Source organism: Scomber japonicus, chromosome 18 (assembly GCF_027409825.1).
Source record: "Scomber japonicus isolate fScoJap1 chromosome 18, fScoJap1.pri, whole genome shotgun sequence".
Taxonomy (NCBI): Eukaryota; Metazoa; Chordata; class Actinopteri; order Scombriformes; family Scombridae; genus Scomber; species Scomber japonicus.
The window spans coordinates 28257517-28285255 of NC_070595.1; the positions used below are offsets into that span (position 1 = coordinate 28257517).

At 39.6% G+C, this 27739-nt stretch overlaps 2 protein-coding genes across 2 annotated transcripts in view; both read right to left on the reverse strand.

Moving 5' to 3' along the window:
- Window positions 1–4226: 4226 nt before the first annotated feature.
- LOC128378611 (NACHT, LRR and PYD domains-containing protein 3-like) overlaps window positions 4227–27739 on the reverse strand; it is a 123469-nt gene continuing 99956 nt past the window's right edge. The window contains exons 15-18 of the mRNA XM_053338180.1: window positions 10100–10273; window positions 8744–8917; window positions 5922–6095; window positions 4227–4997 (exon numbers count right to left, since the gene is read on the reverse strand). Of these exons, the coding sequence (XP_053194155.1) occupies window positions 4991–4997; window positions 5922–6095; window positions 8744–8917; window positions 10100–10273 (529 nt within the window). The 3' untranslated portion in view covers window positions 4227–4990. The remainder of the gene's footprint in view (window positions 4998–5921; window positions 6096–8743; window positions 8918–10099; window positions 10274–27739) is intronic.
- Window positions 19113–25401, reverse strand: LOC128378516 (NLR family CARD domain-containing protein 3-like; the record flags this gene model as incomplete). Its single annotated transcript, XM_053338072.1, has 4 exons — window positions 25386–25401; window positions 25095–25145; window positions 23154–24963; window positions 19113–19167 (listed from the first exon to the last, which is right to left on the reverse strand). Coding segments are annotated over exons 1-4 (1932 nt in total), but the record flags the coding sequence as incomplete, so codon positions are not given.

The following is a 27739-nucleotide window of genomic DNA, read 5'->3' on the forward strand; positions in this document are numbered from 1 at the left end:
CATTAAATATGACACACTTGAGGTTAAAAATATGCCGAATTGAAGAATATATCTTATTGATTTGTTAAGTGTATTTCACTTATTAGATGCAAGTCAAACCACGTTTTTACGTCACGTCAAGCTGAACTAAAAAAAAAAAAAAAAAAAGAGGAACTAAGTTAAAACAACAACAACAAAACAAACTGGCTACTACACCTTCACATGGTTAATGGTAAGTAACACCTGCTCTTGTTACAATTGGAAAAGGAATTATCTCAAAGTGTTAATAACAAACACCACAAGCTACTTTATCTTTTGTAAATTGGAAAAAAAATAAGTTAGCTCGTCCGGGTGTTACAGTTTATCTGGTGACCTCCTCACATTTTAATACCCGTTACGAGAGAGATGAATGAGTCTTCTTACATAAATGGTTAGATACTTAGATATTCAAATAAAGATCAGTATGTATTTAAGAAAGGATTAAACTACAAAGACTTTTTTTTTTTTTTAGGGAAGTCACCAGATAACACGGTCACCAGTTCAACCGTAACACCGGCTAACGGGAGTCCTGCCATAAACCAGAACAAGTGTTACGGTTTAACTGGTGATCGTGTTACTTGGTAACCTTCCTCACATTTTAAGACACATTACGAGATGTGGTGAATGAGTCTTCTGAACACAACTTAACTTATATAAATGGTTAGATACTTAGATATTAAAACAAAGATGGGTATGTATTTAAGAAAGGATTAAACTACTTTTTTATTTAAAGGGAAGTCACCAGATAACACGGTCACCAGCTAAACCGTAACACCAACCGTAACCATTTAAATCCCAGCTGACATAATAAACACCGAAGCTATAACTTACGTTCAAGCTCCGTTTTGACGGTCAAATACTTTTTCTCTAAATCCTCCTGGGGTGTTGTTAATATTACCGGTAAACTTTGCCGGTTAAATAGATTAAACAAAGATGGAAAACTTTGCCCCGGAGACTTGCCCACAAAGTTGTCGCTGCTTCGAGGAGACGTCGAACAATACATGTTGCAGTTGAGATTGTCCAGACCCGATCCACCAATCACAAGTTAGATGACGGCATCGGTGCCTTGTTGCTATTGGTCAATCATGTGTCAATCAGACGGGTGGTGGGCGGGACTTAGGGGATCATCGTCCAATCAGAGTGGTGATATTAATGGCAGAGGCGGGTATATCTGCATAATCTGCACAGTCTAGACCAGGGGTGTCAAACATGCGGCCCGTGGGCCAGAACCGGCCCGCCGAGGGGTGCGATCCGGCCCACTTTCCTTCCTGTGTTCTTTTCCTTCCTTCCATCTGTCCTTCTTACCTTCCTTTTGTCCTTTCTTTGTTCCTTCCTTCCTTCCATCTGTCCTTCCTACCTTTCTTCCTTCTGCCCTTCCTCCCTTTCTTCTTTCCTTCCTTCCTTCCATCTGTCCTTCCTCCCTTTCTTCCTTCTGCCCTTCCTCCCTTTCTTCCTTCCATCTGTCCTTCCTACCTTCCTTTTATCCTTTCTTTGTTCCTTCCTTCCTTCCATCTGTCCTTCCTACCTTTCTTCCTTCTGCCCTTCCCCCCTTTCTTCCTTCCTTCCATCTGTCCTTCCTACCTTTCTTCATTCTGCCATTCCTTCATGTGTCCTTTCTACCTTCCTTTTATCCTTTCTTTGTTCCTTCCTTCCTTCCTTCCATCTGTCCTTCCTACCTTTCTTCCTTCCTTTCTTCATTCTGCCATTCCTTCATATGTCCTTCCTACCTTCCTTTTGTCCTTTCTTTGTTCCTTCCTTCCTTCCATCTGTCCTTCCTACCTTTCTTCCTTCTGCCCTTCCTCCCTTTCTTCTTTCCTTCCTTCCTTCCATCTGTCCTTCCTCCCTTTCTTCCTTCTGCCCTTCCTCCCTTTCTTCCTTCCATCTGTCCTTCCTACCTTCCTTTTATCCTTTCTTTGTTCCTTCCTTCCTTCCATCTGTCCTTCCTACCTTTCTTCCTTCTGCCCTTCCCCCCTTTCTTCCTTCCTTCCATCTGTCCTTCCTACCTTTCTTCATTCTGCCATTCCTTCATGTGTCCTTTCTACCTTCCTTTTATCCTTTCTTTGTTCCTTCCTTCCTTCCTTCCATCTGTCCTTCCTACCTTTCTTCCTTCCTTTCTTCATTCTGCCATTCCTTCATATGTCCTTCCTACCTTCCTTTTATCCTTTCTTTGTTCCTTTCATCTGTCCTTCCTCCCTCCCTCCTTCTCTCCTCCCTTCCTTCTTTCCTTCCTCTATCCTTCCTTCCTTCCTTTCCTTACTTCCATCTATTCTTCCTCCCTCCCTCCTTCTCTCCTCCCTTCCTTCTTTCCTTCCCCCATCCCCCTTTCTTCTTCCTTTCTTCCTTCTTTCTTCCCTTCTTCCCTGCCTCCTTCTCTCTTTCTTCCCTCCCCCCTACCTTCTTTCCTCTGTCCTTCCTTCCTTCTTTTCCTTCCTCCCTGCCTTCTTTCTTCCCTTCCTCTTTTTGTTTCTCCCTCCGTCATTCCTTATTTCCTCCGTCCTTCCTTCCTTCCTTTCATCTGTCCTTCCTACCTTTCTTCCTTCCTTTCTTCATTCTGCCATTCCTTCATATGTCCTTCCTACCTTCCTTTTATCCTTTCTTTGTTCCTTCCATCTGTCCTTCCTACCTTTCTTCCTTCCTTTCTTCATTCTGCCATTCCTTCATATGTCCTTCCTACCTTCCTTTTATCCTTTCTTTGTTCCTTTCATCTGTCCTTCCTCCCTCCCTCCTTCTCTCCTCCCTTCCTTCTTTCCTTCCTCTATCCTTCCTTCCTTCCTTTCCTTACTTCCATCTATTCTTCCTCCCTCCCTCCTTCTCTCCTCCCTTCCTTCTTTCCTTCCCCCATCCCCCTTTCTTCCTTCTTTCTTCCCTTCCTCCCTGCCTCCTTCTCTCTTTCTTCCCTCCCCCCTACCTTCTTTCCTCTGTCCTTCCTTCCTTCTTTTCCTTCCTCCCTGCCTTCTTTCTTCCCTTCCTCTTTTTGTTTCTCCCTCCGTCATTCCTTATTTCCTCCGTCCTTCCTTCCTTCCTTTCATCTGTCCTTCCTCCCTCCCTCCTTCTCTCCTCCCTTCCTTCTTTCTTTCCCCATCCCCCCTTCTTCTTACTTCCTTCCTTCCTTCTTTCTTCCCTTCCTCCCTGCCTCCTTCTCTCTTTCTTCCCTCCCCCTACCTTCTTTCCTCCGTCCTTCCTTCCCTTCCTCCCTGCCTTCTTTCTTCCCTTCCTCTTTTCCTATCTCCCTCCCTCGTTCCTTATTTCCTCCGTCATTCCTTCCTTCCTTTCATCTGTCCTTCCTCCCTCCCTCCTTCTTTCCTTCCCCCATCCCCCTTTCTTCTTCCTTCCTTCCTTCTTTCTTCCCTTCCTCCCTCCCTCCTTCTCTCTTTCTTCCCTCCCCCTACCTTCTTTCCTCTGTCCTTCCTTCCTTTCCTTCCTTCCTTCCTTCTTTTCCTTCCTCCCTGCCTGCTTTCTTCCCTTCCTCTTTTCCTTTCTCCCTCCCTTGTTCCTTATTTCCTCCGTCCTTCCTTCCTTCCTTCCTTTCATCTGTCCTTCCTCCCTCCCTCCTTCTTTCCTTCCCCATCCACCTTTCTTCTTCCTTCCTTACTTCTTTCTTCCCTTCCTCCATCCCTCCTTCTCTCTTTCTTCCCTCCCCCTACCTTCTTTCCTCCGTCCTTCCTTCCTTCCTTCTTTTCCTTCCTCCCTGCCTTCTTTCTTCCCTTCCTTTTCCTTTCTCCCTCCCTTGTTCCTTATTTCCTCCGTCCTTCCTTCCTTCCTTTCATCTGTCCTTCCTCCCTCCCTCCTTCTCTCCTCCCTTCCTTCTTTCCTTCCTCCATCTCCCTTTCTTCTTCCATTCCTTCCTTCCATCTGTTCTCCCTTCCTTCCTCCTTCTCTCCTCCCTTCCTTCCTTTCCTTACTTCCATCTGTTCTTACTCCCTCCCTCCTTCTCTCCTCCCTTCCTTCCTTCCTTCCTTCCTTCCTTCCTTCCTTTCCTTACTGCTAATCAAGGACGTGCACAGGTATGGGCTATTGTTGCCCGGCAACAGCCCATTTGCCCTCTTTGGCTGAGCTCTCCCTCCAGAGGGAAAAAAGAAAGTTTTTCAAAATGTATTAATTTAGCAGTTGTATAAATAAATAAATAACAGCAGCGATTAGACCAAATTAAAACCATACAACCCAAACTTTTATTATGTTTTGATTGCCATGCCTCTGTGTGTCACAGTGGGAGAGGTCCAGAGCAGTGATGAGCTGGTTATGCAAGGTTATGTATTGTTATATAACTTTGGTAAGTTACCTGCCTGGTTACCTGTCTGCACACATAATATACCAAAACTCAAGATTCAAGATTCAAGAAGTTTATTGCCATGTGCACAGCAGGTTAAGACAATGCAATTCAATTCTTGCTTTGCTGCTCTCCTTACACACAACAAACACATGACAAAAAGATGCACACAACAATAATAATATATTGAAGTTTAAAAAAAAGATAAAAAGGTGAAGAATAATGCCAAGTACCAAATTACCACTGTTTAATATTTACAGCTGAGACTGTGAGAAAACTACAACACGTCATCATCATTTCTACTTTGCTGCTCTGACTGTGGTAAAACAGCGACGTCTCACTCTCTCCCAGCAGTAATCCTTCTCCTGCTGAAAGTCACAGTCAATTCTCTTCTGCTTCATTCATTAGTTTTAGTCCTCCTTAACTCTCAGTGTGATTCTGAGACGCTTGATAAATATGAGCCCAGCTCAGAGTCTGACTTATAACACCTGTTTTTATCTTTATCTACATCAAACAGCTCATATATAACACATGTGTAAAGTTCTGACTTCAGCTAAATCCAGAGATAACTGTTCAGTTTGTAGTCAGTTAAGAGACTTAAGTGAAGATGATAAAATCCAGATCCAGACTCCAGATGGATCATCAGGATCCAGCTGATCCTCTCTCAACACTCCTGGATGTTCACTCTCACTCTGACAGAGATCATCACCAGCTGATGAGAGAAGAAGAAAGAACAGAGGAGATAAATGAGTGTTAAGTGAGACTCACTTCATCAGCTGTCAGTCAGTGATGCAGCACATCCAGTATAAAGAGCAGCAGGGACTTCAGTCCTGTTCAGACCAGAAGTGGAACAGCTGTGCAGCGTAGCTTGCTTCCTTTCAGCTCTCATGTTAACGTGTTGGAGTGAACACACTGAACTCCAAGCTCACACACCTGCACACACTTTTACTATCAAGTGTGTTTCCTCTGCAGATTTCACTGAAGTACACAGAGGAAATAAAGTGCTGAGAGTCATGAACACATCATTACTGCAGAAACAGAGACATTCACTCATCAGTTTACTGATGGATTTACTGCTGATACATGTCAACTCTTATCAAAGTTTAAAGCTACAGAGTCTCTGTGGGATTTGAACACGTTTCCTGCTGTTAAATCATCACATGCAGCCTGGTCGCCACAATGGTTTGTTTCTACAAACCAAGAACATGATGAATCTCTACGTTTCAACAATATGAATCATATCAACATTAGTAAAGTGATGTAGATCAGATTTGATGGTGTGACAGTTTGATGATGAGGACCACTGTCTCTATACATGTTGTAAGGCTGTCAGCTGTAATCCAGCTTTATTTCCTGCAGACATCAACACAACAACAACAGTCGTCTTCACATCAACTCAAACACATGATCAGAACAAGCTTCTGGCTCATCTGATTGGCTGACTGTTCTCTCTCTGTCTGTCTTTCTGTCCAATCCTGAAGCCAGTCACCATTCTCCTCTCACAGCTTCACTGAGGAAAGCAGCACTGAGAAGGTTGGAGCTTCACCAGGAAATACTGGATCTTTGCTTTCATACTGACTGTGTTTAATACTAAACTGCTGAAACCAGCACAGACTGACTCCAACTCTCTACTGACCTCAGAAACTCCAGTCTGCAGCGTGGACTCTTCTTAAGATCAGACAGCAGCTTCACGTCTGAATCCTTCAGGTTGTTGTTTCTCAGATTCAGATTTCTCAGATGGGAGGGGTTGGACTTCAGAGCTGCAGCCAGAGAAGCACAGCTGGTCTCTGACAAACTGCAGCCAATCAATCTGAATAAAGAATAAAAGAGGTCACTTTAAAAGACAAAGTTGATGCTTGAAATCATTCAGTGTTTCATGTTGTTTCAATGTTTCATAATCTGTTCAGAGCTGAAGAAGTTTAGAAAGTACAAGTTTAGAAAATGGAAACTCCATGAACAGGATGCAGGTTAAAAACTGTCAAATACAAACAGTGAAAAGGAGCTCTCATTGATATCAATGACATCATGCTGCTACTTCGACGAGTTACAAGTGATGCAATAAAAAGTAGTTTTTTTTAAAAGGAACGAGAACTTTTCATTTTCCTTTTTTTAAACTGAACTTCTACTCTTTAATAATCTACTTTTCACTTTTCTACATTTGCCATTCATAGCTTCATTACAACTAGTCTGCTCTAAATGTGGGGACTGAGTGTAGACTGTGGTCAAGCTAACCGCCTTTTAAATTCTATTGCACTGTTACTACAGTAATTACGGTAGTCTAAAAGCACTCCTTTGGCATTGCCTTTAGGCTACCGTAATTACTATAGTACCAGCTGCCTGGAAGAAAAATAAGCCCCACCTTTCTTTTCATCATGATGAGACTTTTCATGTGTAACCTTAATCTTTGATGTTATGATGATGATATTAACTTATCTTGTAGCTAGTAGTCTGCTGGGCTTTTAAATTGAGGTACATTAAGCAGTTAACCTAATGTAATGCCAAATTCAACATTACGGTCATTAAATTTGACTGTTCTGGGACAGATCCAGAAATGGAAAAGGAGAAAGGTAGGTGAGGAAGAGATGGAGAGAGAGTGTGAGATTGTTTATATCTCAGTTGTAAAGGCTATCTTTATTTGTTTGATTAGCCTACCTGCTCTACGCCATTCATTAAAAAATAGATTTTATCAATAAGTGCTGTTTTGCACTTGTCCACACAGCCTAAAAATATTAAAATTAAAAGTTGTAATTTATTAACCAGGTACTTTTTTACTTTACTTGTGTCATTTTTAATGGGAGTACTTTTACTTGAGTATTGATTTTCAGTACTCTACCCACCACTGATCACTTGCAAGGGCTTCATCATTATGCACATTTAAAAAGAAACATGAATGCCATCCCATAAAGCAACACATGGACTGTCAGTAGCTGCTGTTTCAACTTTATCACTTTGAGCACAGACAGCAGAAACTGAAAGTGTAGAAAAGGCCCCAAAGTTACATGTTAGATTGTTAAGTATTGTTCTGTTCTCTGTCTGATAAGCTGTCAGTGTAAATGACTCTTATAGTGGTCTGTTCATAATAATTTTATACAAAACTTTATTTTCCTTTAGTTCCCTTAGACATCCACTTCCTGTAAGCTTTTATTTTGACAGTGCATTTTTAAAAATGTTTTGGATCTTTTATTTTGAAGCCTTTCTCAGCCAAACAGGAAGTACATGTAACTGTCGTCTGAGAGTCGGTACCTTGACATAAAAAGTGGTTAATTAACGGTGTGGATGAAAGAGTGTTTATAAGTTATTCTTGTGATAAGTTAGTGAGACATCTTGGATGATTAAGCACCTAGCTTGAATGGGAACAAGGTATTGTGTGTTTTGTTGTACTTTATTAATGTATTATATGTAATATATTTATGTTTAATAATATTTGTTCTTAACCTGTAACGGTTGAAGATAATGATCAAATGTATATTAGTCTGGTATTATTATGCATATTACAGCATATGGGTAATATATGTATGCGTTATCCTTCATTCAGTTTTATATGTTTGTTATCATTTCTTTATAGAAAACTACACAACAATAACATCCAGCTGTTGCTGCATGTGTCTCTGTATGTGTTGCTGCTAAAGGAGAAGTAAAGGAAGTAAACATCACATCTACTTCTCTCAGCCCTTTATTCATCCATACTCTGGAAACGTGGCCTTAAGTGTTCTGGCCAACACAGCGGGGTGAACCTAGAGACTAAACACTGAACTAGCACCCAGGCTGCTCATTTTATTATTAGCTCCACTACACAAAGTCTGCTCATTAGTTAATGTGCACTGTTTGTATTTGTGTTGACAGTCTGTCAGTCTGATACTGCAGACAGCTGCTGGCTGCTGTTAGCTCCCCTGCAGGTAGAGACACTCTGAATACAGTAGAATCTGATCACTGTTCAGTCCACTTCCACAGTTTCACATCTAGCAGTCAGAGATAATATCTTGTTAAAAAACACAAACTGAGAGCTCAGATCAGTGTGTGGAGTCTTTTTTCAGTGTGTTCCTCTTGTAGATGTGATCTGTAGATCTCCTATGAGACAGCCAGAGTCAGCTGATCATCCTGAGTCACCACAGTCCCGTAAACTGCAGCGAGTCCACAGACTGAAACTATTCACATCACAGTTTACAGGACAGTCATGACTCAAGGATGTTAATATAGCAGCTAGCATCTATGTTACTTTAAACTTAAGATAAGAGTTTTGTGCACATTATAATAACTCTGTTTCCACTAACAGTGAACATGTTCTACAGTTTCTTTAAGAATCAGTCATCTTTTATAACTACAGACTAAACTGTTCAGTAAATTACTGAAAATATATAAAAACATTAACTTCATGGATGTAAGTTATGTATGTTCATAAATTAGTTCAGTTGTTAAACATTAAGATCAACAATAGTAACAGACAGTCAGTGAACTGACCCCAGATTCTCCAGTCCACAGTGTGGACTCTTCAGAAGATCACACAGCTGCTCCACGTCTGAATCCTGCAGCTTGTTGTAGCCCAGATCCAGATATCTCCATTGGGAGGGGTTAGATTTCAGAGCTGAGATCAGAGAAGCACAGCTGGTCTCTGACAAACTGCAGCCAAACAATCTGAATAAAGAATAAATGATGTAGATTAAAAATCAATTTATAATCCAATCAGATGTGTTCAGGTTTTAAATGTGTAGTTCAACATTACTATGTCCTCAATGAGTCTGTGTGTGTGTGTGTGTGTGTGTGTGTGTGTGTGTGTGTGTCTGTGTGTGTCTGTGTGTGTTCTGAAGGATCAATATCAATGATCAGACATTATTCATTAAAACACATTAAAGAATATAATAAAGAAATATTTCTCCTTCATCAAGTAAACTTGATCAGTTTCAGACAGATATTAGTTGAGAGGATCTTCTGTATACAGATGTGACTCTTTACCAAAAATTATAAACATTCATTTACTTTAAAAACTAACAGTGAACATGTTCTACAGTTTCTTTATGAATCATGTGGCACGCTGGACATTTCATGAGTTAAGATGATTTCCAGAATTGTGTTTATATTAGTTTCTGTTATTAACTTGCCCCCCCCCCCCCCCCCAACCATTATTTTTCTGATTATTATTTTAATGCTTGTGTAAATAGGAGAACACTCACCTGATTTCAGTTTGTTTGCTTGGTTATACTACTTTCCACCAATAGATGGCGGTAGCAGCCTTGTAATTTGAATGACTGTAATCCTTCCTTTAAAAAAAAGTAAGCTACAGGAAGTGACGTAACAGGAAGTTGCTTTGTTTACCTATGTCACAATAAGAGTATGGTAGTGTGCTCAGTCTTATTAAGTTATGAAGTTAGTTATATTTGTTTCCAGCCCTTTGAGAGGAAATATAAATAAGTGAACATGTTATATATAATAGTTAGAACGTATACTGTTAATGTGTTACTGACCTCATTACTTACCTGATTAGTTCTGTCACATTCAGTATGTACATCATTTGAATCATACTTACCTGTGAATACTTACATGTAGATCTACAAATATTAGATTGGTGGTTCTAGCCATGATAAGATAACTTGTCCATGTGATAAGTTATTCTGTATTGTTTATTAATGAATGCTTTTCTGTGTTTTTATATGTCTGTTTCAGTTTCACGCTTTCTGGTATTAAATCCTGATCAACTACAACACCTGCCTGTTCCTTGGAGGATATGATGCAAGGGAGAGTTTAGCTGGCTGTGAATCTCAACACACGACAAGAGTCACATTAAGATCAACAATAGTAACAGACAGTCAGTGAACTTACAGCAGATTCATCAGTCTACAGTGTGGACTCTTCAGAAGATCACACAGCTGCTCCACGTCTGAATCCTGCAGCTTGTTTTTAATCAGATCCAGATGTATCAGATGGGAGGGGTTGTCCTTCAGAGTTGAGACCAGAGAAGCATAGCTGGTCTCTGACAAACTGCAGTCCCTCAATCTGAATAAAGAATAAATGATGTAGATTAAAAATCAATTTATAATCCAATCAGATGTGTTCAGGTTTTAAATGTGTAGTTCAACATTACTATGTCCTCAATGAGTCTGTGTGTGTGTTTGTGTGTGTGTGTGTGTGTGTGTGTGTGTGTGTGTGTGTTCTGATGGATCAGACATTATAAAACACATTAAAGAATATAATAAAGAAATATAAATATTAAATATGAAATATAAATATACATTTTAAATATAAATTTTAATATGAATATAAATATTTAATATAAATATGAATATAAATATGAAATATAAATATTTAATATAAATATACATTTTAAATATAAATATGAAATATAAATATAAATATTAAATACAATTAAAGCTGCAATATGAATACAAATGTCAAATATAAATATTAAATCTAAATCTAAATTTAAATGATAAATCTAGATCGCTTGGGCCCTAAATATAAATATAAATATTAAATATTAAATATAAATATACATTTTAAATACAATTAAAGCTGCAAGTCAGCGCTCGGGCCCTAAATATAAATATAAATGTTAAATCTAAATCTAAATCTAAATATTAAATATAAATATAAATGTTAAATATTCATATGAATGTTAAATATAAATATTAAATATAAATATAAATATGCATACAGACTTTGTACGCCACACACACCAAAATAAAAATAAATCATTTATTTGCGTGTCATGTCTTCTTTTTATAAAGTCACTGAGGTTGAAACAAGTAACGAGCCTGTTTTGACATGTAAGGAGTAGAAAGTCCAGATAGATAGGGTTCAAATGTAGGGAGTTAAAGTAAAAAGTAGTCAGAAACATAAATAGTCCAGTAAAGTACAGATACCTGAAAACTCTACTAAAGTACAATAACCAAGAACAAATACTTGGTTCCTTCCCTCCTCTGCTCATTTTTGGCAAATGATAGAGTTTGAAAACGAGGCACGGCTGCAATCTGATGATGCTCTGGAGTCGTCGGAGGACGTTTATAAAACTCTACATTTCTATTTGTGTAAAGCCGGTCATATCTGTACACATACAATCTAGCGGCAGCGCTGTTGTTCTGTCCAGTAAAAACATGAAGCTTCACTTTACATTCAGACCAACACATGTGGCAGCTACACCTGTTACATTTAATCTGTGAGACCAAAATGAATGATATCCAAATGCTACACATTAGAGCTAGCAGTAAAACACCACAGAGCTGCACAGATCAGTTCATCTCAACATGTTCTCTCTCAGATGACCGCTTCATCATCTCAGAGTCGGGCTGCTAGCAGCTGAAGTGACCGGCTGGCTTTTCACATGTCCCAAAGCATGGCAGCAGATTTACAAACAGGCGTTATTTGGATAAACTGACCTCATATCAGGAATCTACATAGTTACTTTCTCGCCTGAAAAAACATGAAATGTTAATAAAGTGACTTATTAATGAAGAAGCCTTAATCACAGCAGAGTTGCACTCTGAGCTACTGATCCACAGTCAGTGGTGATCATTACTTAGTGAGCAGTCAGTGAACTTACAGCAGATCCTCCAGTCTACAGTGTGGACTCTTCAGAAGATCACAGAGCTGCTCCACGACTGAATCCTGCAGCTTGTTGTTACTCAGATCCAGCCGTCTCAGATGGGAGGGGTTAGATTTCAGAGCTGAGATCAGAGAAGCACAGCTGGTCTCTGACAAACTGCAGCCAAAAAATCTGAATAAAGAATAAATGATGTAGATTAAAAATCAATTTATAATCCAATCAGATGTGTTCAGGTTTTAAATGTGTAGTTCAACATTACTATGTCCTCAATGAGTCTGTGTTTGTGTGTGTGTGTGTGTGTGTGTGTGTGTGTGTGTGTGTGTGTGTGTGTGTGTGTGTGTGTGTAACAGGGTTGTTAGAGATTAAAAAAGTTTGTCAGCATTTATTTCTGTATTTATTTAGTATTTATTTTATTTAGTAGTTTCATTCTTATTTTCTTGTGAAACAGGTTCATATTTTATGTTTATCTCTGCAAGGCTCCTTTCATTAGTTGTGACTGAGCGCCCTCCTGTGGCTGGTGGTGGTAAATATAATGACAGTAAAACGTCAGCTCGTCTCTTTTCCCGCTGATGACGATCTGAGATACTAAAAACAGCTCTGTGATTTCCTCAAATATTAAGTTATGAAACTGCCTTTACTGAAGTTAAAGTGCAGGTTATTTGAGTTGTCCTGTCACGTTTTGTGACTATCAGTGAGTCGCTATTTTATTGTCATATCTGTCTTTTCTTTCTTTGAGTGAAGCTGCGCTAGCTTGCTGAGTCTGTTAGCCATGTTAGCTTGCTGTGCCTCACGCAGTATGTTTGAGAAGTAATGCACAACCAGAGCAGAGTCACGCAAATGACCGTTTTCACACGCACTCACGCCACGCTGCTATTTCTCACTGTCAAAAATAATACTGAACTATCTTTTTAAGATCATTAGTTTGGACCCCCCCCCTCCCCAACACACACACACTTCTACCATGTCTATAATCAGTACATCAGTCTATCCACTCAGCTCTGTTTTCAGAGCGTTGTGTCTATGGAGTTTATTCCCCATCTTAATTCAAGAGCATATTAAATGGATTTGAAAAACGAACGCACCCACAAACAAACAGGGACAGTCTGATTGGTCAATACTAGCCGGCCTTTCTATTGGACAGCTTTGATCCACAAAAAATCCGAGAGCAGAGCAGAGATCCGCGAGCACAAGCTACTTGAGTGCGAGAGGAAGAACTCGAGTGTGAACGCAGGAAATCTGCGCGAGCAGCTTGTAACCGAGTGCGAGGGAGCAAATTTGAGTGCGAGAGCAGAGTTTTGAGAGAAAATATCACAAAATCTGAGCATAAAATCAATAAATACTGCTCTCAAATCCATTTAATATGCTCTTGAATTAAGATAGGGAATAAACTCCATATGTGTCAGTGCTTCATTATTGAATCCGTTCCGCTTGTTTATTGAGAGAAAGCCCAAATCAATGAAACCCAGCTCCATGTTTTCACTGATACCAACACACACACACACACACACACACACACACACACACTGTAGAGAGGACTGGTCTGTTTTTGGTTGACAGTCTCTTGGCTTGATGTTTGCTTCCCCAGACAACATGGATATCAAGTTTTTTTTCCAAATAAGAGTAAAGTGAGTTATTACTGGTAGTAATCAGTTAATTTCAGCTAACTACACCTGAGTCTCTTATGGACAGGAGCTGACTAATAAAATCCTGGCTGCCTCATTTATAAACTGGCTCACAAAATTGACAATTATTCTACTTTTTGAGGAGTGGCCTGCTGCTGAGGACTTTGGGTAAATCTCCAGTTTCACAGACTGATATTTTACAGTCAGTTGTATTTACATTCATTATTTATGTTCAGTATCATTTGTTCTGATTATAAACATGAAAGAATAGATACTGCTCACTAAATAATGATCACGCCACCACCTCTCCTGACATCTAGGTGCATGAGAGTGAGTCAGAGACAGGTGCAGGATGCAGGGACAGTGCAGTTTCAGACATATATTAGTTGAGAGGATCTTCTGTATACAGATGTGACTCTTTACCAAGAATTATAAACATTCATTTACTTTAACAACTAACAGTGAACATGTTCTAAAGTTTCTTTAAGAATCAGTCATCTTTTATAACTACAGACTAAACTGTTCAATAAAATACTGAAAATATAGAAAAACATTAACTTCATGGATGTAAGTTATGTATGTTCATAAATTAGTTCAGTTGTTACATTAAGATCAACAATAGTAACAGACAGTCAGTGAACTTACAGCAGATTCTCCAGTCTACAGTGTGGACTCTTCAGAAGATCACACAGCTGCTCCACGTCTGAATCCTGCAGCTTGTTGTTAGTCAGATCCAGATCTCTCTGATGGGAGGGGTTGGATTTCAGAGCTGAGATCAGAGAAGCACAGCTGGTCTCTGACGAACTGCAGTCCTCCAATCTGAATAATTACAATAAATACATTATGGAGATTAAAATCCATTTATAATCCAATCAGATGTGTTCAGGTTTTAAATGTGATTATCTGACATGAATCCCAGTTATCTCTGATCAAAGTTTGTACCCAGTGTAAAAAAAAGTAATAACTATGAATACACATGCTATAGGGGTTGTATAGTGTGTGTGTGTGTGTGTGTGTGTGTGTGTGTGTGTGTGTATGTGTGTGTTGTGAAGGATCAATATCAATGATCAGACATTATTCATTAAAACACATTAAAGAATATAATAAAGAAATATTTCTCCTTCATCAAGTGAACTTGATCAGTTTCAGACAGATATTAGTTGAGAGGATCTTCTGCATACAGATGTGACTCTTTACCAAAAATTATAAACATTCATTGACTTTAACAACTAACAGTGAACATTTTCTACAGTTTCTTTATGAATCAGTCATATTTTATAACCACGGTGTGAACTACAGGGAAGTCAGGTGGAGCTCGTCTCTCCTTAATAAGACATGAGCTCCTCTGAAAACATGATTTGTGACATTTTTGGGGGTCTGTAAAATACTGACACTATGCTATTTTTGATACGAATTTCTATTTTTCAGCATTTTTGTTATCATGCGTATACAATTAGTCCGTTATGGGTGTATGATTCATGCTAGAGGGTTATTCATCACTATTTCACTTTAATAAAGATACTGGCTGCATGACATTCTTCCATCACCATGGAAGTGTGGCGGTGCTGTATCATAAACTTCACACAGTTTAACTGAAAGATCAGAAAAAACGAAACTTTCTTGGTCACTCAGTCTGTGCACCTAATCAACATTATTCATTTCTCTGTTATGTGGTAGTCAGCATGCAGTGATGCCAAAAAACAAAACAAGCACAGGACAAGCCGACAGAAGAAGCTGGAGATGGAGGTAACAGCTCAACAGCTCCACCTCTCTGTGTCTATGCTGATAAACTGTAGAATATAGTACATCACTCTGCAGAGTATACTGTGCCCTGCTTGGCTGTAGTTTATCATACAGTGATGTTTGATTTTATGTTATTAACCCTTACATATTGTTCATATTCTGACTCATAATTAGTATCTACAACAATTCACATTCATCAATTCCCCATCAGTCATTAATACATGTTTGATTAATCCTTCTTATTAATCTCATGGAAAAACTCAATATTTTGTGGTCCAGGAGAACATTTCATAGAATATTATGAATACAACTTGTTTGAATGTTGATTTTTGAATTTGTTAAACACAAACTTTTACATTTGCATATATAAAAATCAGCTGCACACATTTTTCTTTTCCATTTTTATATATTGTGGGTCACATTAGGAAAAGTCTGGCTGAAATAAATCTGTACATGATGTTTTTACAGCTCCCAAACATAAACATTTGACCCTGAACAGTATGTGAGGGTTAATTGATATCATATATGTGATGTCAGTACTGTTTCAGCCCACCCCCCGAAAAATGTGAGCCCCCCACGACATGACATAGTTCGCACACTGTTTCTAAATACAGACTAAACCCTACAGTACAAAAACTAAATATGGAAAAAAGAAAACTAACTTTGTGGATGTAAGTTATGTATGTACATAAACTAGGTTCAGTTGTTAAACATTAAGATCAACAATAGTAACAGACAGTCAGTGAACTTACATCAGACTCTCCAGTCTAAAGTCTGGACTCCCCTTAAGATCAGACAGCAGTTTAATGTCTGAATCCTGCAGCTTGTTGTTACTCAGATCCAGCTCTCTCAGATGGGAGGGGTTGCACTTCAGAGCTGAGGCCAGTGAAGCACAGCTGGTCTTTTTCAAATTGCAGCCACACAATCTGAATAAAGAACAAATGATGTAGATTAAAACTCATTTATAATCCAATCAGATGTGTTCAGGTTTTAAATGTGTAGATCAACATCAATATGTCTGAATCTATTAAATCAGCTCTTCTTCCTGTATTTGGTAGTTTAGTAGGTGTGTGTAGTTAAAACATGTTATTGGTGGCAGTAATAATTCCTCCTGTCCATACTGACTGTGAAGTGGTCTCTTCCTAACACAGCTACACTGTAAGAAATGACTTCATTCAGCTGGAGCTAATATGAGGCTTTGACAGTCTGGTAGACTCACACTTGATTTGTCTGACTCAAATATTTAGAACAAAATTCCCTCTTTGGGTTTGGATCCCTCCACTGCAGCTCAGCAAGGAAACACTGAAGAAACACAAACATACTTACTTGATATGTGGAACTCAGACTGCTGAAGCCTCATATTAGTTTAACCCTTGTGCCTCACTAAGGACATTTTTGGCTTTTCATTTTTTATTTTCTTGATCATTTGGGCTGTGTTCATGCTCATGGCATCAAATTCTTCAAGGATATTCTTTTAAATTTTTATATTTTTAATTTCACCCAATCACTTATAATAGGTCTATAATCTATAGTCTTTAAACACTGTATAAACCAAATTGTTCCTGTGGGAGCCTTAGGGACAAAAATGTCCCCATAGAAACTAGGGATGCACCGATCTGACTGTTTCAGTCCCAATACCGTTACCTGGTCTTTACGTATCGGCCGATACCTGATCCGATCCGATACCATTGTTGAATCAATAAACTGTGTAACTCGTCATGTGGAAAAGACTGAAGGCAGGAGGCTTGATTTAAACTTTATTTCCTAACTTTGTAAACAAAATGTAACAAATTAACACATCGATATAAATGTGCTGAATTGTTATTTGTTATTAAAATAATAAGTCTATTATTATTAAAATAATAAATCCTTCTAAATCCTCGCCTCTGGTAGCTTTTATTGCACTTACAGTAACATAAAGAGTGTAGTTGCCACCTCCAGTTTTTACCTGGTTCACTGTCTCTGTGTGAGCAGCACACACTGAGAGCTCAGCTCCACCCGAGGTGAAACATACAGCTCTTAAATACAGAGATAATCATCATAGCCATAAAGAAGATCTCTCACTAAGACTTTGCTTTTTCACACTGAACCAACCAAAGCAGCATAAAGCTGCTGCTGTGCTTTTAAACAGCAGCTCCACCTCAGAGGTTTGAGGCTGAGCTGCAGGGTTGAGTGGAGGTGTGTGGGGAAGTTCATTTGTGCTGTTGAACGTAACTGCTGTGAAACAATCAGTTATTGATCTGATTCACCGGCTTTGTTACTGCCTATATCAGGGATGATATCCGATATCAATATTGGATCGGTGCATCCCTAATTGAAACCCATTATAATTACATTTTTTGACCCCCCCTGCTAAAAAATGACTCTTTCATACATTCCTGTGTTCTGGACTATCATTTTAGAGCCAGGGCTTCAACATTTTAGTTTTTTAGTTTTAGTTTAACATCATTTATCTGTATTTAGCTCTATGGGAGAAAACAATGCAGTGTTCCCCAGTGCTGCTTGTTCTGTTTTATAAAGCACAGCAGACCAATGAAAAATGTGGTTGCAGAGTGTGGTGTGTATGTGTGTACTGAAAAAATAACGTGTGTGTATGCAGATACAAATAGAGAATTTGCATGGTTCTCTCTCTCTCTCTCTCTCTCTCTCTCTCTCTCTCTCGCTCTCAGACATGCACCTCCATACAGATACATGCATGTGCACACAGAATATAATATATAACACTTGTGCTACACATTTACTGTATACGTTTTTGAGCTTTGAAGGGGTGTGAGTGAGTGAGTGAGAGATAGATTTAGACATAATGCTATAAATGGAGACCTGCAAGTCAATATAAATTCTCTATTTGTATCTGCACATACACACATTCACATACACCCACACATTTATTTTTCAGTACACACATACACACCACACTCTGATATCTATACCAACACATCCAGGTCATTGTAGATGCAACCACATTTCATTGGTCTGCTGTGCTTCATAAAACAGGACAGGACTGGAGAATTCCCCCAAAGGTAAAATACAGTTAAATTATGTCATCTGGTGAAAAACAAAATACAAAATACAATTTAGTTTAAATGTAGTTATAATGAATCAATCAATCAATGAATCAATGTTGTTGCTAATCATTGACTGTGATAATCCCACCAAAATAATTCACTTTACATTTAGTATTTAGAAAATAATTCATTTTTTGTGGGTTTTGTTTTTTTCATTTTGAAAAACTGGTGTTATATGTAAACAAACTGGCATTTAAAGGGTTAAAATCCTGAAAATTAACATTTGATATTTATTATCAGGACTGATGTTGGTTAAAAAAATAATCCATTGAAAGTAGGAAATAATATTAATTTATAATGGCGCGTAGGTGGTCGAGTGGTTAAGAGTGCATGCCATGTACGCAGCGGATCCCGGTTCGAGTCCCGGCCGACGGACCTTTCTGCATGTCACACCCACATCTCTCTCCCATAATTTCCTGTCTCTCTACTTTCAAATAAATAATTGAAAGGAGAAAAATAATATGAACTTATAATATTTTTATGGCAATCCTTTTACGCTGACATTGTTGTCCCTAAGGAACTCTGAGGAACACTTTTTAAGTGAGGCACAAGGGTTAAGCTGTGGAAGTCATTTTAACACAGAACAAGACTGTGGATTTTAAATTCCTGAAACATTTTAAAACTACAGATTTGAGCTAAAAGCAAATCCAGAAGATGTATGAACCAAACATCTGAAACTTCAGTGAAGGATTTTAATTGAATCTATAGAAACAAATCTAGCAAATCTACAGTCAGTGAACTGACCTCAGAGTCTCCAGTTTACAGTTTGGACTCTCCAGTCCAGCACACAGAAACTTCATCATTGAATAATCCAGGTAGTTGTAGCTCAGGTCCAGATCTCTCAGATGGGAGGGGTTGGCCTTCAGAGCTGAGGCCACAACTTCACAATGAGTGTTTAAGAGATAACAGCGAGGAAGTCTGTAATGACACATATATTACAACATATGTTAACATGAAAGAGGACACTTTATATTTACTTCATGCATTTGATGACGAAACAGTTTGAAGTTGAATGAATTCCTTTAATGAAAAGTATCAGCTGAGAGATAAACAGGAAACAAGAAGACAGAGACAGAGAATAACATGCAGCCAAGGTCCACTGCTGGAAATGAACCACTAGCATTGGAGTTATGAGATATGTGTCTTAACCAAAATAATAACTTTAGTGCATTCACTGATAACTGTAAAATACTGATATATGTTGTGATGAAATGCTGCTGTAATAAAACCTCAACCACAACCTCTGAAGTCCTTAACTTGTTTTACCAGGTTTCAATGATGCCTTCAACACTCAAAAGAAGAAAAGTAGAAGAAAAAACTATAAAATCCAATAATTACTAGAAATAAATAGAAGACCTGTGTTGTCGCGGCCATCGCATGTCAAAAACTTTACCATTGGCCGCTGAATGAATGATGTAGGGTGAACTTGGTGAGGAAGTCGCTCCAAAGAGATGGACAAGCATCCTGTACTCTTCTAAGGGTTGAGAGAAATCCCCACCAGGCCACCAGAGGAGCAGGTTGGAATCTTTAGCTGGCACCCGCACCTGATGATACATGGCCTCAATATCTGCCATCAACACAACAGGTTCCTTTCTGAACCTGGTTATGACTCCAATCAATGAGCTAGTCAGATCAGGTCCTTGCAGCAGTTGTGCATTCAATGATGTGCCCTCATGTGCCCTATGCACAAACAGCCAAAACAAATTCCATGCTCCTTCAGGAAGGCAATCTTGTCATTATGTGCTTTCTTTTCCAATAGAAAGCACAACTCCAGTGCATGTTCACCCTTGCAGTACAGGCAAACCCCTTTATCCAGTAGACTTCCTCCCTTTCTTTTATGGGTCTTTTCATCCACAGAAGTGGCTGTAGTTGCAAAGCTACTTCCTTTTTTGTGGCTATAGTTTTGACAATTCTCCCTTTTGCCACTTTTGCTTTGCACTAATTTTGGAGTATCTTGTATATTACCAAACACAGGGTCAGCTGTAATTTTCACCTGACGTTCAACAAAATCCACAATATCAGGGAAAGTAGCTCTGTGATGACGTCTTTCATGTATATCACAAGCCACCGTTCTCCATTTATCTCTTAACTTGTATGGCAACTTTTTTACTATTGTCAGCATATTTGCCGGCATATTGAGCTCAGACATATACTGTATCTCATCCATTGTATTGCAACATCCTCTTAGAAAAAGTCCATAAGCTTGAAGAGCTTTGACATCCTCTGCTTTAATCACTGGCCATGAAAGTGCTTTGTCCATATAAGCTGACGCAATCCTTTGTTCATTTCCAAAATGTTTTTCCAACAAAGACTTTGCTTTGTAATATCCTCTATCTGCAGCCATTTGTTGACAGCTTCTCACCAGCTCTCTTGGCTGACCCCTGGTGTATTGCACCAAGAAGTGCAGGCAATCTCTTGCATCGCTCGTCTTCTCTTCTACATTGTGCTCAAAGGCTCTCATAAAGGCATGATACAGTAGAGGATCTCCATCAAACACTTGAATCTCCCGATTTGGCAAAGATGAGAAACTTTGTTGCTGCACCAACATTGCAGTTGTCTCATTTTGCCTTGCCATTATAGATACCAAATTGTTGTCATCACCTGTGGCCATTATAGGAGCCTGTGTACTGCTTTGCTGAGACATTGAGAAATTTGGCTGTGCATTATGAACCACCCCAAGCTTGGTCTGTCTCTGCTGGTGTATTTGAGACTTAATATTCTCAGGTTGTTTCATTTCCATTAATTTGGTCACATAAGACTGAGAAACACTTCTGACTGAGACTGGATTCCCATGATCTTCTTGGCCATGAGGCACAAATGAATCAGCATCAGCATTAAGAACAGTGTGGAGTCCTCTCTCCATGTAGGATTGCATACCATCAGATTTATTTGATGTGCCACCTTTCACACTACTTGAGGCTCTTAAGACATCCACCTTAGCCTTTGATGCGGCTATCTCCACTTCGAGCGCAAGTCGCTCCTTCCTTTTTCTTATTTCCTCCTCCTGTTTTTCCAGGTCATGTTTTTCCTGAAGTAATCTTTGACGAGCAAGAAGAGCAGCCATGTCAGCCTCTGCTTTAACACGGGCAGAGGAAGTTGAGGTGCATGAAGTTTGAGATTTTGAACCATGCTTTTTGCTGCTAACATTTGAGATGCTGTCACCAGGCTTAATTTCATCCTGTGTCGGTCCAGGCAAAGCATCATGTTGCTCATCTGAAGGAAGTTTATTATTAAGATGTATCTCATCCAACACCACGCTTGGAAGAGTTTCAAAATCTGTATTAGGCAGTTCTCCCAAGCTTTCTTGTCTTGAGACCAGCCTGTCGCTTTCAGATAGCCATTGTTCCACATCCATAATAAACCCTTGATTATATTTATTGATGCTTGTGATCCACTCGTTTTGTTTATGCTGCTCCTCCTGAGGTATTAAAGGCATCAGTGACTCGTGCAGTGCCATTGCATCCTCCCGCAACTGCACCAAAACCCCCAGCTGATTTTGTACTTGTGTGGCATTGTCGTCATTTTCCATTAGCCTTTTCAATGCTGCGATTACACCTTTCATTTTGTTCACTATGGAGTGGCGATCTTTATGAAGTCTCTCAATTTTACATGCCAAGCCCTTTTCAGAGAGAGTGACTTTTCTTTTGACTTTTCCGTCATTTACGGTCGAACCAGCACTTGATCCACTCATATTGACATCAATCAACAACAGTGCGCATCCGTTAAAACATCAGAAAACATGCGACACAATCCACCTCCACATAAATCCTCCACATCCAACTTCGCCACTTAACAGGCATAAACGAGCGATCCACTCTTTCCCCAGGTTAATTTCCAACTTGAGCCAGCCAATAAATGCATCAATCAGCAAACACAGTATGCTCTCCATCCAATATATGCAGCAGAAATCACATTTAAACTGCGTCCAAAATCCAAGCAAGATGAAACTTACAGTATGAACAAGCAAAGTTACACATACCGTAGTTGCTGTGCGCTGCGGCCCATCCATTGATTCATTCATAAAATTTACTCACAGTCCGCTTCCACAGGGGCTGAGTGGTCCATCATTTATAGTGCACAGGTAAAGCGAGGTTGACAGTTGGCTACACGTGTGAGATCCTTAGCCTTTTCTGTTGACAATGTTGTCGCGGCCATCGCATGTCAAAAACTTTACCATTGGCCGCTGAATGAATGATGTAGGGTGATCTGTCTGACGCGCTGTGTCCAAAACAAAGGCATGAGGTCTGTTGCTGCGTTTTAAAGATGTTTTATTATTATTATTTTACCGGTGATCAAAAACACTGTGACGACCAAAATGCTCTGTTGAGATGGTATTTTTGGACAAAAAGAGTGTAGCGGTCAACAGAAGTTACGGCTCCCTACTCACCCACTCTGTTACAAAACAAAAGGTGAAACCCAGCAGGTGCAGAAGATGATCTAAATTACTACTCACACACACACACACATACCCTCACTACTACCGGTGACCAAGTGACAGGCATGCTGACCAAGTTCATCCCCTGTGCCTAAAACCTGTGTTCATTAACTTAACAGCTATAAATACAACCAACTGAAAAATAAAAATAAAAATTCACTCACAACAATTGAAACAGCTTAAAAACATCTGTGACTAAATATAACTGATGTTATTACTGTTATAAACAAGTAGAGCACTATTTTAATAATAATACACATTTTTACAATTCTGTGTTATTTATAAAGAAAAAAATCATAACAAACTTTACCTCAATTCACTTTTCACACAGAGCAGGCCTAGATTGTACTCTTTTAATTAATTTAGAGAAACCCAACATTCTCAATATATGATCCAACGTATATTTATATTTGAAGAACTAAACTACTAATCTGCACTGATTTATAATGTTAATCACATCTGGACTTACCGAGCCTTTCTGCAGTTCCTCACAGCTGGGATCAGTCTCTGTCGTCCCTGCCATGATGTGTTGTACTTCTCCAGGTCCAACTCATCCAGAACCTCCTCTGACATCTGCAGCATGTAGGCCAGAGCTGAGCAGTGGATATCAGAGAGTTCCTTCTCTGATCTGTTCTCTGACTTCAGGAACTCTTGGATCTCCTGATGTACTGAGCCGTCGTTCATCTCCATCAGACAGTGGAAGATGTTGATGATTCTGTCAGGAGAGACCCCCCCACTGCTCATCTCCTTCAGGTTGTTGATGACTCTCTGGATGGTTTCTGGACTGTTGTCTGTCTGACCCAGCAGGTCTCCTAAGACACTCTGGTTGGACTCCAGAGAGAGGCCATGAAGGAAGCGAACAAACAGGTCCAGGTGGCCATTTTTATTTTGGAGAGATTTCTCCATGGCTCCGTTCAGGAAGTGATCCAGAGATGAGTCACTGTAGTCTTCTCCCAGGAAGTCCTTCAGTACCTCTGTGTTCCTGCTGGTGTAACAGTGGTACATGTAGACTGCAGCCAGAAACTCCTGAACGCTCAGATGAACAAAGCTGTAGACTGTTTTCTTCTGGAGTTTCTCTCTTTTGAAGATCTGTGTACAAAATCCTGATAACACTGCAGCCTCTGTGACATCAAGACCACACTGCTCCAGGTCTTCTTTGTAGAACAGGATGTTTCCTTCCTGCAGCTGTTCAAACGCCAGCCTCCCCAACTTCAGAAGAACTTTGCTGTCAGCCTCCGTCAGCTCCTCTGGACTCGTCTCATGTCCCCCATCATACTTGTTCTTCTTCCTCTTTGTCTGAACCAGCAGGAAGTGTGAGTACAGGTCAGTCAGGGTCTTGGGCAGCTCTCCTCTCTGGTCTGTAGTCAACATGTGGTCCAGAACTGAAGCAGTGATCCAGCAGAAGACTGGGATGCGACACATGATGTGGAGGCTCCTGGATGTCTTGATGTGTGAGATGATTTTGCTGGACTGCTCTTCATCACTGAATCTCTTCCTGAAGTACTCCTCCTTCTGGGAGTCAGCAAAGCCTCGTACTTCTGTTACTCTGTCAACACATGAAGGAGGGATCTGATTGGCTGCTGCAGGTCGGGAAGTTATCCAGATGAGAGCCGAGGGAAGCAGGTTCCCCTTGATGAGGTTTGTCAACAGCACGCTGACTGATGTCTTCTGTGTGACATCAGTCACGACTTCCTTGGTGTTGAAATCCAGTGAAAGTCTGCTTTCATCCAGGCCGTCAAAGATGAACAGAACTTTACAGGCAGCGAGCTTCTCTGCTGTGAGCTTCTGTAATGTTGGATAGAAAACATGGATCAGCATGATCAGACTGTACTGCTCATCTTTGATCGAGTTCAGCTCTCTGAACGGAAACAGAACCACCAGACTGATATCTTGGTTTTCGGAGCCCACTGCCCAGTCCAGAGTGAACTTCTGCACTGAGAAGGTTTTTCCAACACCAGCAACACCGTTAGTCAGAACGCTTCTGATCTTTTTCTGTTTGCATCTGATGTGTTTCTGTTGGTCAGGTAAGACTTTAAAGATGTCGTGACACTTGATTGGGGTGTCATGGAGGGTCTCCATCTTGGAAGCTGTTTCAAGCTGCCACACCTCATGTTGGGTATTAACGTCTTCACTCAGTCCCTCTGTGATGTGGACCTCAGTGAAGATATCGTTGATAGGGATTTCACTTCCTGCTTCATCGGTTCCTTGAGTCACACGCTCACATGTCGTGCTCAGACTGATCTGATGTTCATCTAGAACCTCCTGCTGACCACTTTCTGCTGAAAGAGAAGAAAAAAGGTAGAATTAAAAAGAAATGTGTCTGACTGTTAATGTTCAGCAGGATAGAGGAGGTAGATTCCTGTCCTGTTTTCAGAGATGATGACATCAGCAGACAGATCTTCAGTCTTACTTTGTACAGTGCTGGTCTGACTGTCAGTCTGCAGTCCAGGTCTGGTTCTGGATCTTTTTCCACACTGGGGACAGGAGGAGTCTCCTGATGAAGCAGACTGGTCCCAGTATAAGGTGATGCACTGTCTGCAGAACCAGTGTCCACAGCTGGTAGAGACTGGATCCTTCAGGATGTCCTGACACAAAGAACAGCAGGACAGCTGCTCCTCCACAGAAACAGCCCTCCTCTTCCTCTCTCTGTGGACATGAACACATTCTTTATGTCACATGACGTTAGTGGAGGCCAACTGACAGCTCACAAGCTGCATGCAGCTCTTTCCCCACATAAACAGTCCAGACTGACAGTATTTAGACTGTTTTCTTGTTCTTCAGGCTATTATATACATAAATTACAAGAGTTCAAAAGGCAAAGAAGAAGAAGCTGCAAACTAGGATGTTTCTATAAATGTAAAGTACCTCCTCCTGTATTTAGTGTCTTTGAACAGGAACACGTTAAGACACAGTCTGTACTACATGAAACCAAACACTCAGTTCTCTTCCATTGTACCTGCTGCTGCTGTCCTTTAGTAAATAAGGACAGACACAGTTTGACTTGTTAGTAAATCTTTAGTAAATATCACCCTGGGTTACCTGCTGCTACTTTACATTTATAGACTGGAAAATCAAACAGCAATAGCAGCCCTGTCTCTGTCTCTGGTTAACATGAAGATCTGTTGTAGATTACAGCTGAATGGAAGCTACTTCATTATTTCTTTCCTTCATATCTACACTACAACCTTCATGAAACCATCTCACTGAATCATCTTCAGGTCAGTTTACAGTAGAAACAGTCTCTTACTTTGTGTCTGAGGGTCCAGGTTCATTACTGAAGGTTGGAGGATGATCATTGGACCAGTCACTCTTCACAGACAGACAGCTGGATATTACAGACTCTGCTCTCTGTCTGTGGAAACAACAATAGTTTTACATATTTCATTATTTCTTGTAAAGAGCAGATATAACATGAAACATATGACACATTCATGATTTAATAGTCACAACAAATCTCCATCTGCATGTTCTAAATCATTTATCTCCAACTGCAAACTGGATATATTAAAGCTACGAAGAACGAAGAAATAAGTCAGTCAAACCGCAAACAACGAAGAAAATGAAGGTGACTGAAATGAGAAAACAGAATTAAAAAAGACTACTACTATAATGTAGGTTATCAAATGACATTAAAAAACCGAATCATCTTCAGGTCAGTTTACAGTAGAAACAGTCTCTTACTTTGTGTCTGAGGGTCCAGGTTCATTACTGAAGTTTGGAAGATCACCTTTAGACCGGTCACTCTTCATAGACACACAGCTGGATACTCCGTCCTCCTCTTCCTCCTCTTTCTTCATCTTCTGGAGTCTGAGAGGTAAACCAGTAACACTGCAGACACACACACACACACACACACACACACACACAGTATAATAAACTCAGTCCTGACTCTCAACTTAGTAGCTTCTTATTAGTTTACATGACTTTAACTACAACCATGTGTGTTTTCTAGTCATCACAAAGATAAACGCTGACGCTGAATTCCCCCCTTAAATGCTTCATATAGGGGGGATTTTACTTTGTTGGGGGGGGGGGGGGGGGGGGCTATAGTTTGCACCTTGTCCTATTCTTGCTGCAGATTGTATTTTGGCACTTTCCTTCAATTGAAGGAACTATATTATATAGTAATTAGTTATTTAGTAGTTTTATTCTCTGAACTACAGTCACCTGCAACTTCATTAGGAACACATGTGCAATATAATTCAATCCAATAAACAGCTCTGATATAAATTCTGCTTCTTTTTAAGTTTATATATTTTCAGTTTTTGTTGACATTGTCAAAAAAGTGATAATTCTACTTTGTTTATTACTGAGGTTATACTAAGTGGTGGTGGTGTGACTCCTCATGTATGTTAATGGAGTGGACAAAATATTAGGAACACCTTTCAATATAATTCACCCTAATACACCACAATCACTCAATAATGGACATAAAGCTGAATTTTCACCTTCTTGTCAAAAAATGTATAAACTTCATAAATGTAGAATAGCAGAGCTGCTGTATTGGATTAAATTAGATTGGAAGCCAGTGAGTCTATTTTATGTAGTTAACTTATTCTCTGAACTATATTTTATAGTAATTACAAGTTATCTAGTATTATACAGTTAAGTAGTTATATTCAGCTTCAGTAGCGTCATGTTTTTGTTGAATGTCTCTCTCTCTCTCTTCAGGTCTGTTGAATGAGAAACATCTGAGTGACTTCAAATTGACGTTTTGTAACATCAGCTGATAAAACGCGCAGCACCGCAGCATAGTGTATAGTAACGTCACAGTTACCTGTCTGAGGATTAACGTTGTTAATGGATCACATGGAGCTGTTTGCATTAGTGTTTCAGGCTCCGCTGTTTTTTTCTGAGCAGGTTCTGCCTCAGATGATGTAGATTTATGTTTTAACCAGCGGTCTGTGTTTGTTTCCTTAAACTTAATATCACTGTTAGCTTGTCTGTGTTTGTTTCCTTAAACTTAATATCACTGTTAGCTTGTCTGTGTTTGTTTCCTTAAACTTAATATCACTGTTAGCTTCTCTGTGTTTGTTTCCTTAAACTTAATATCAC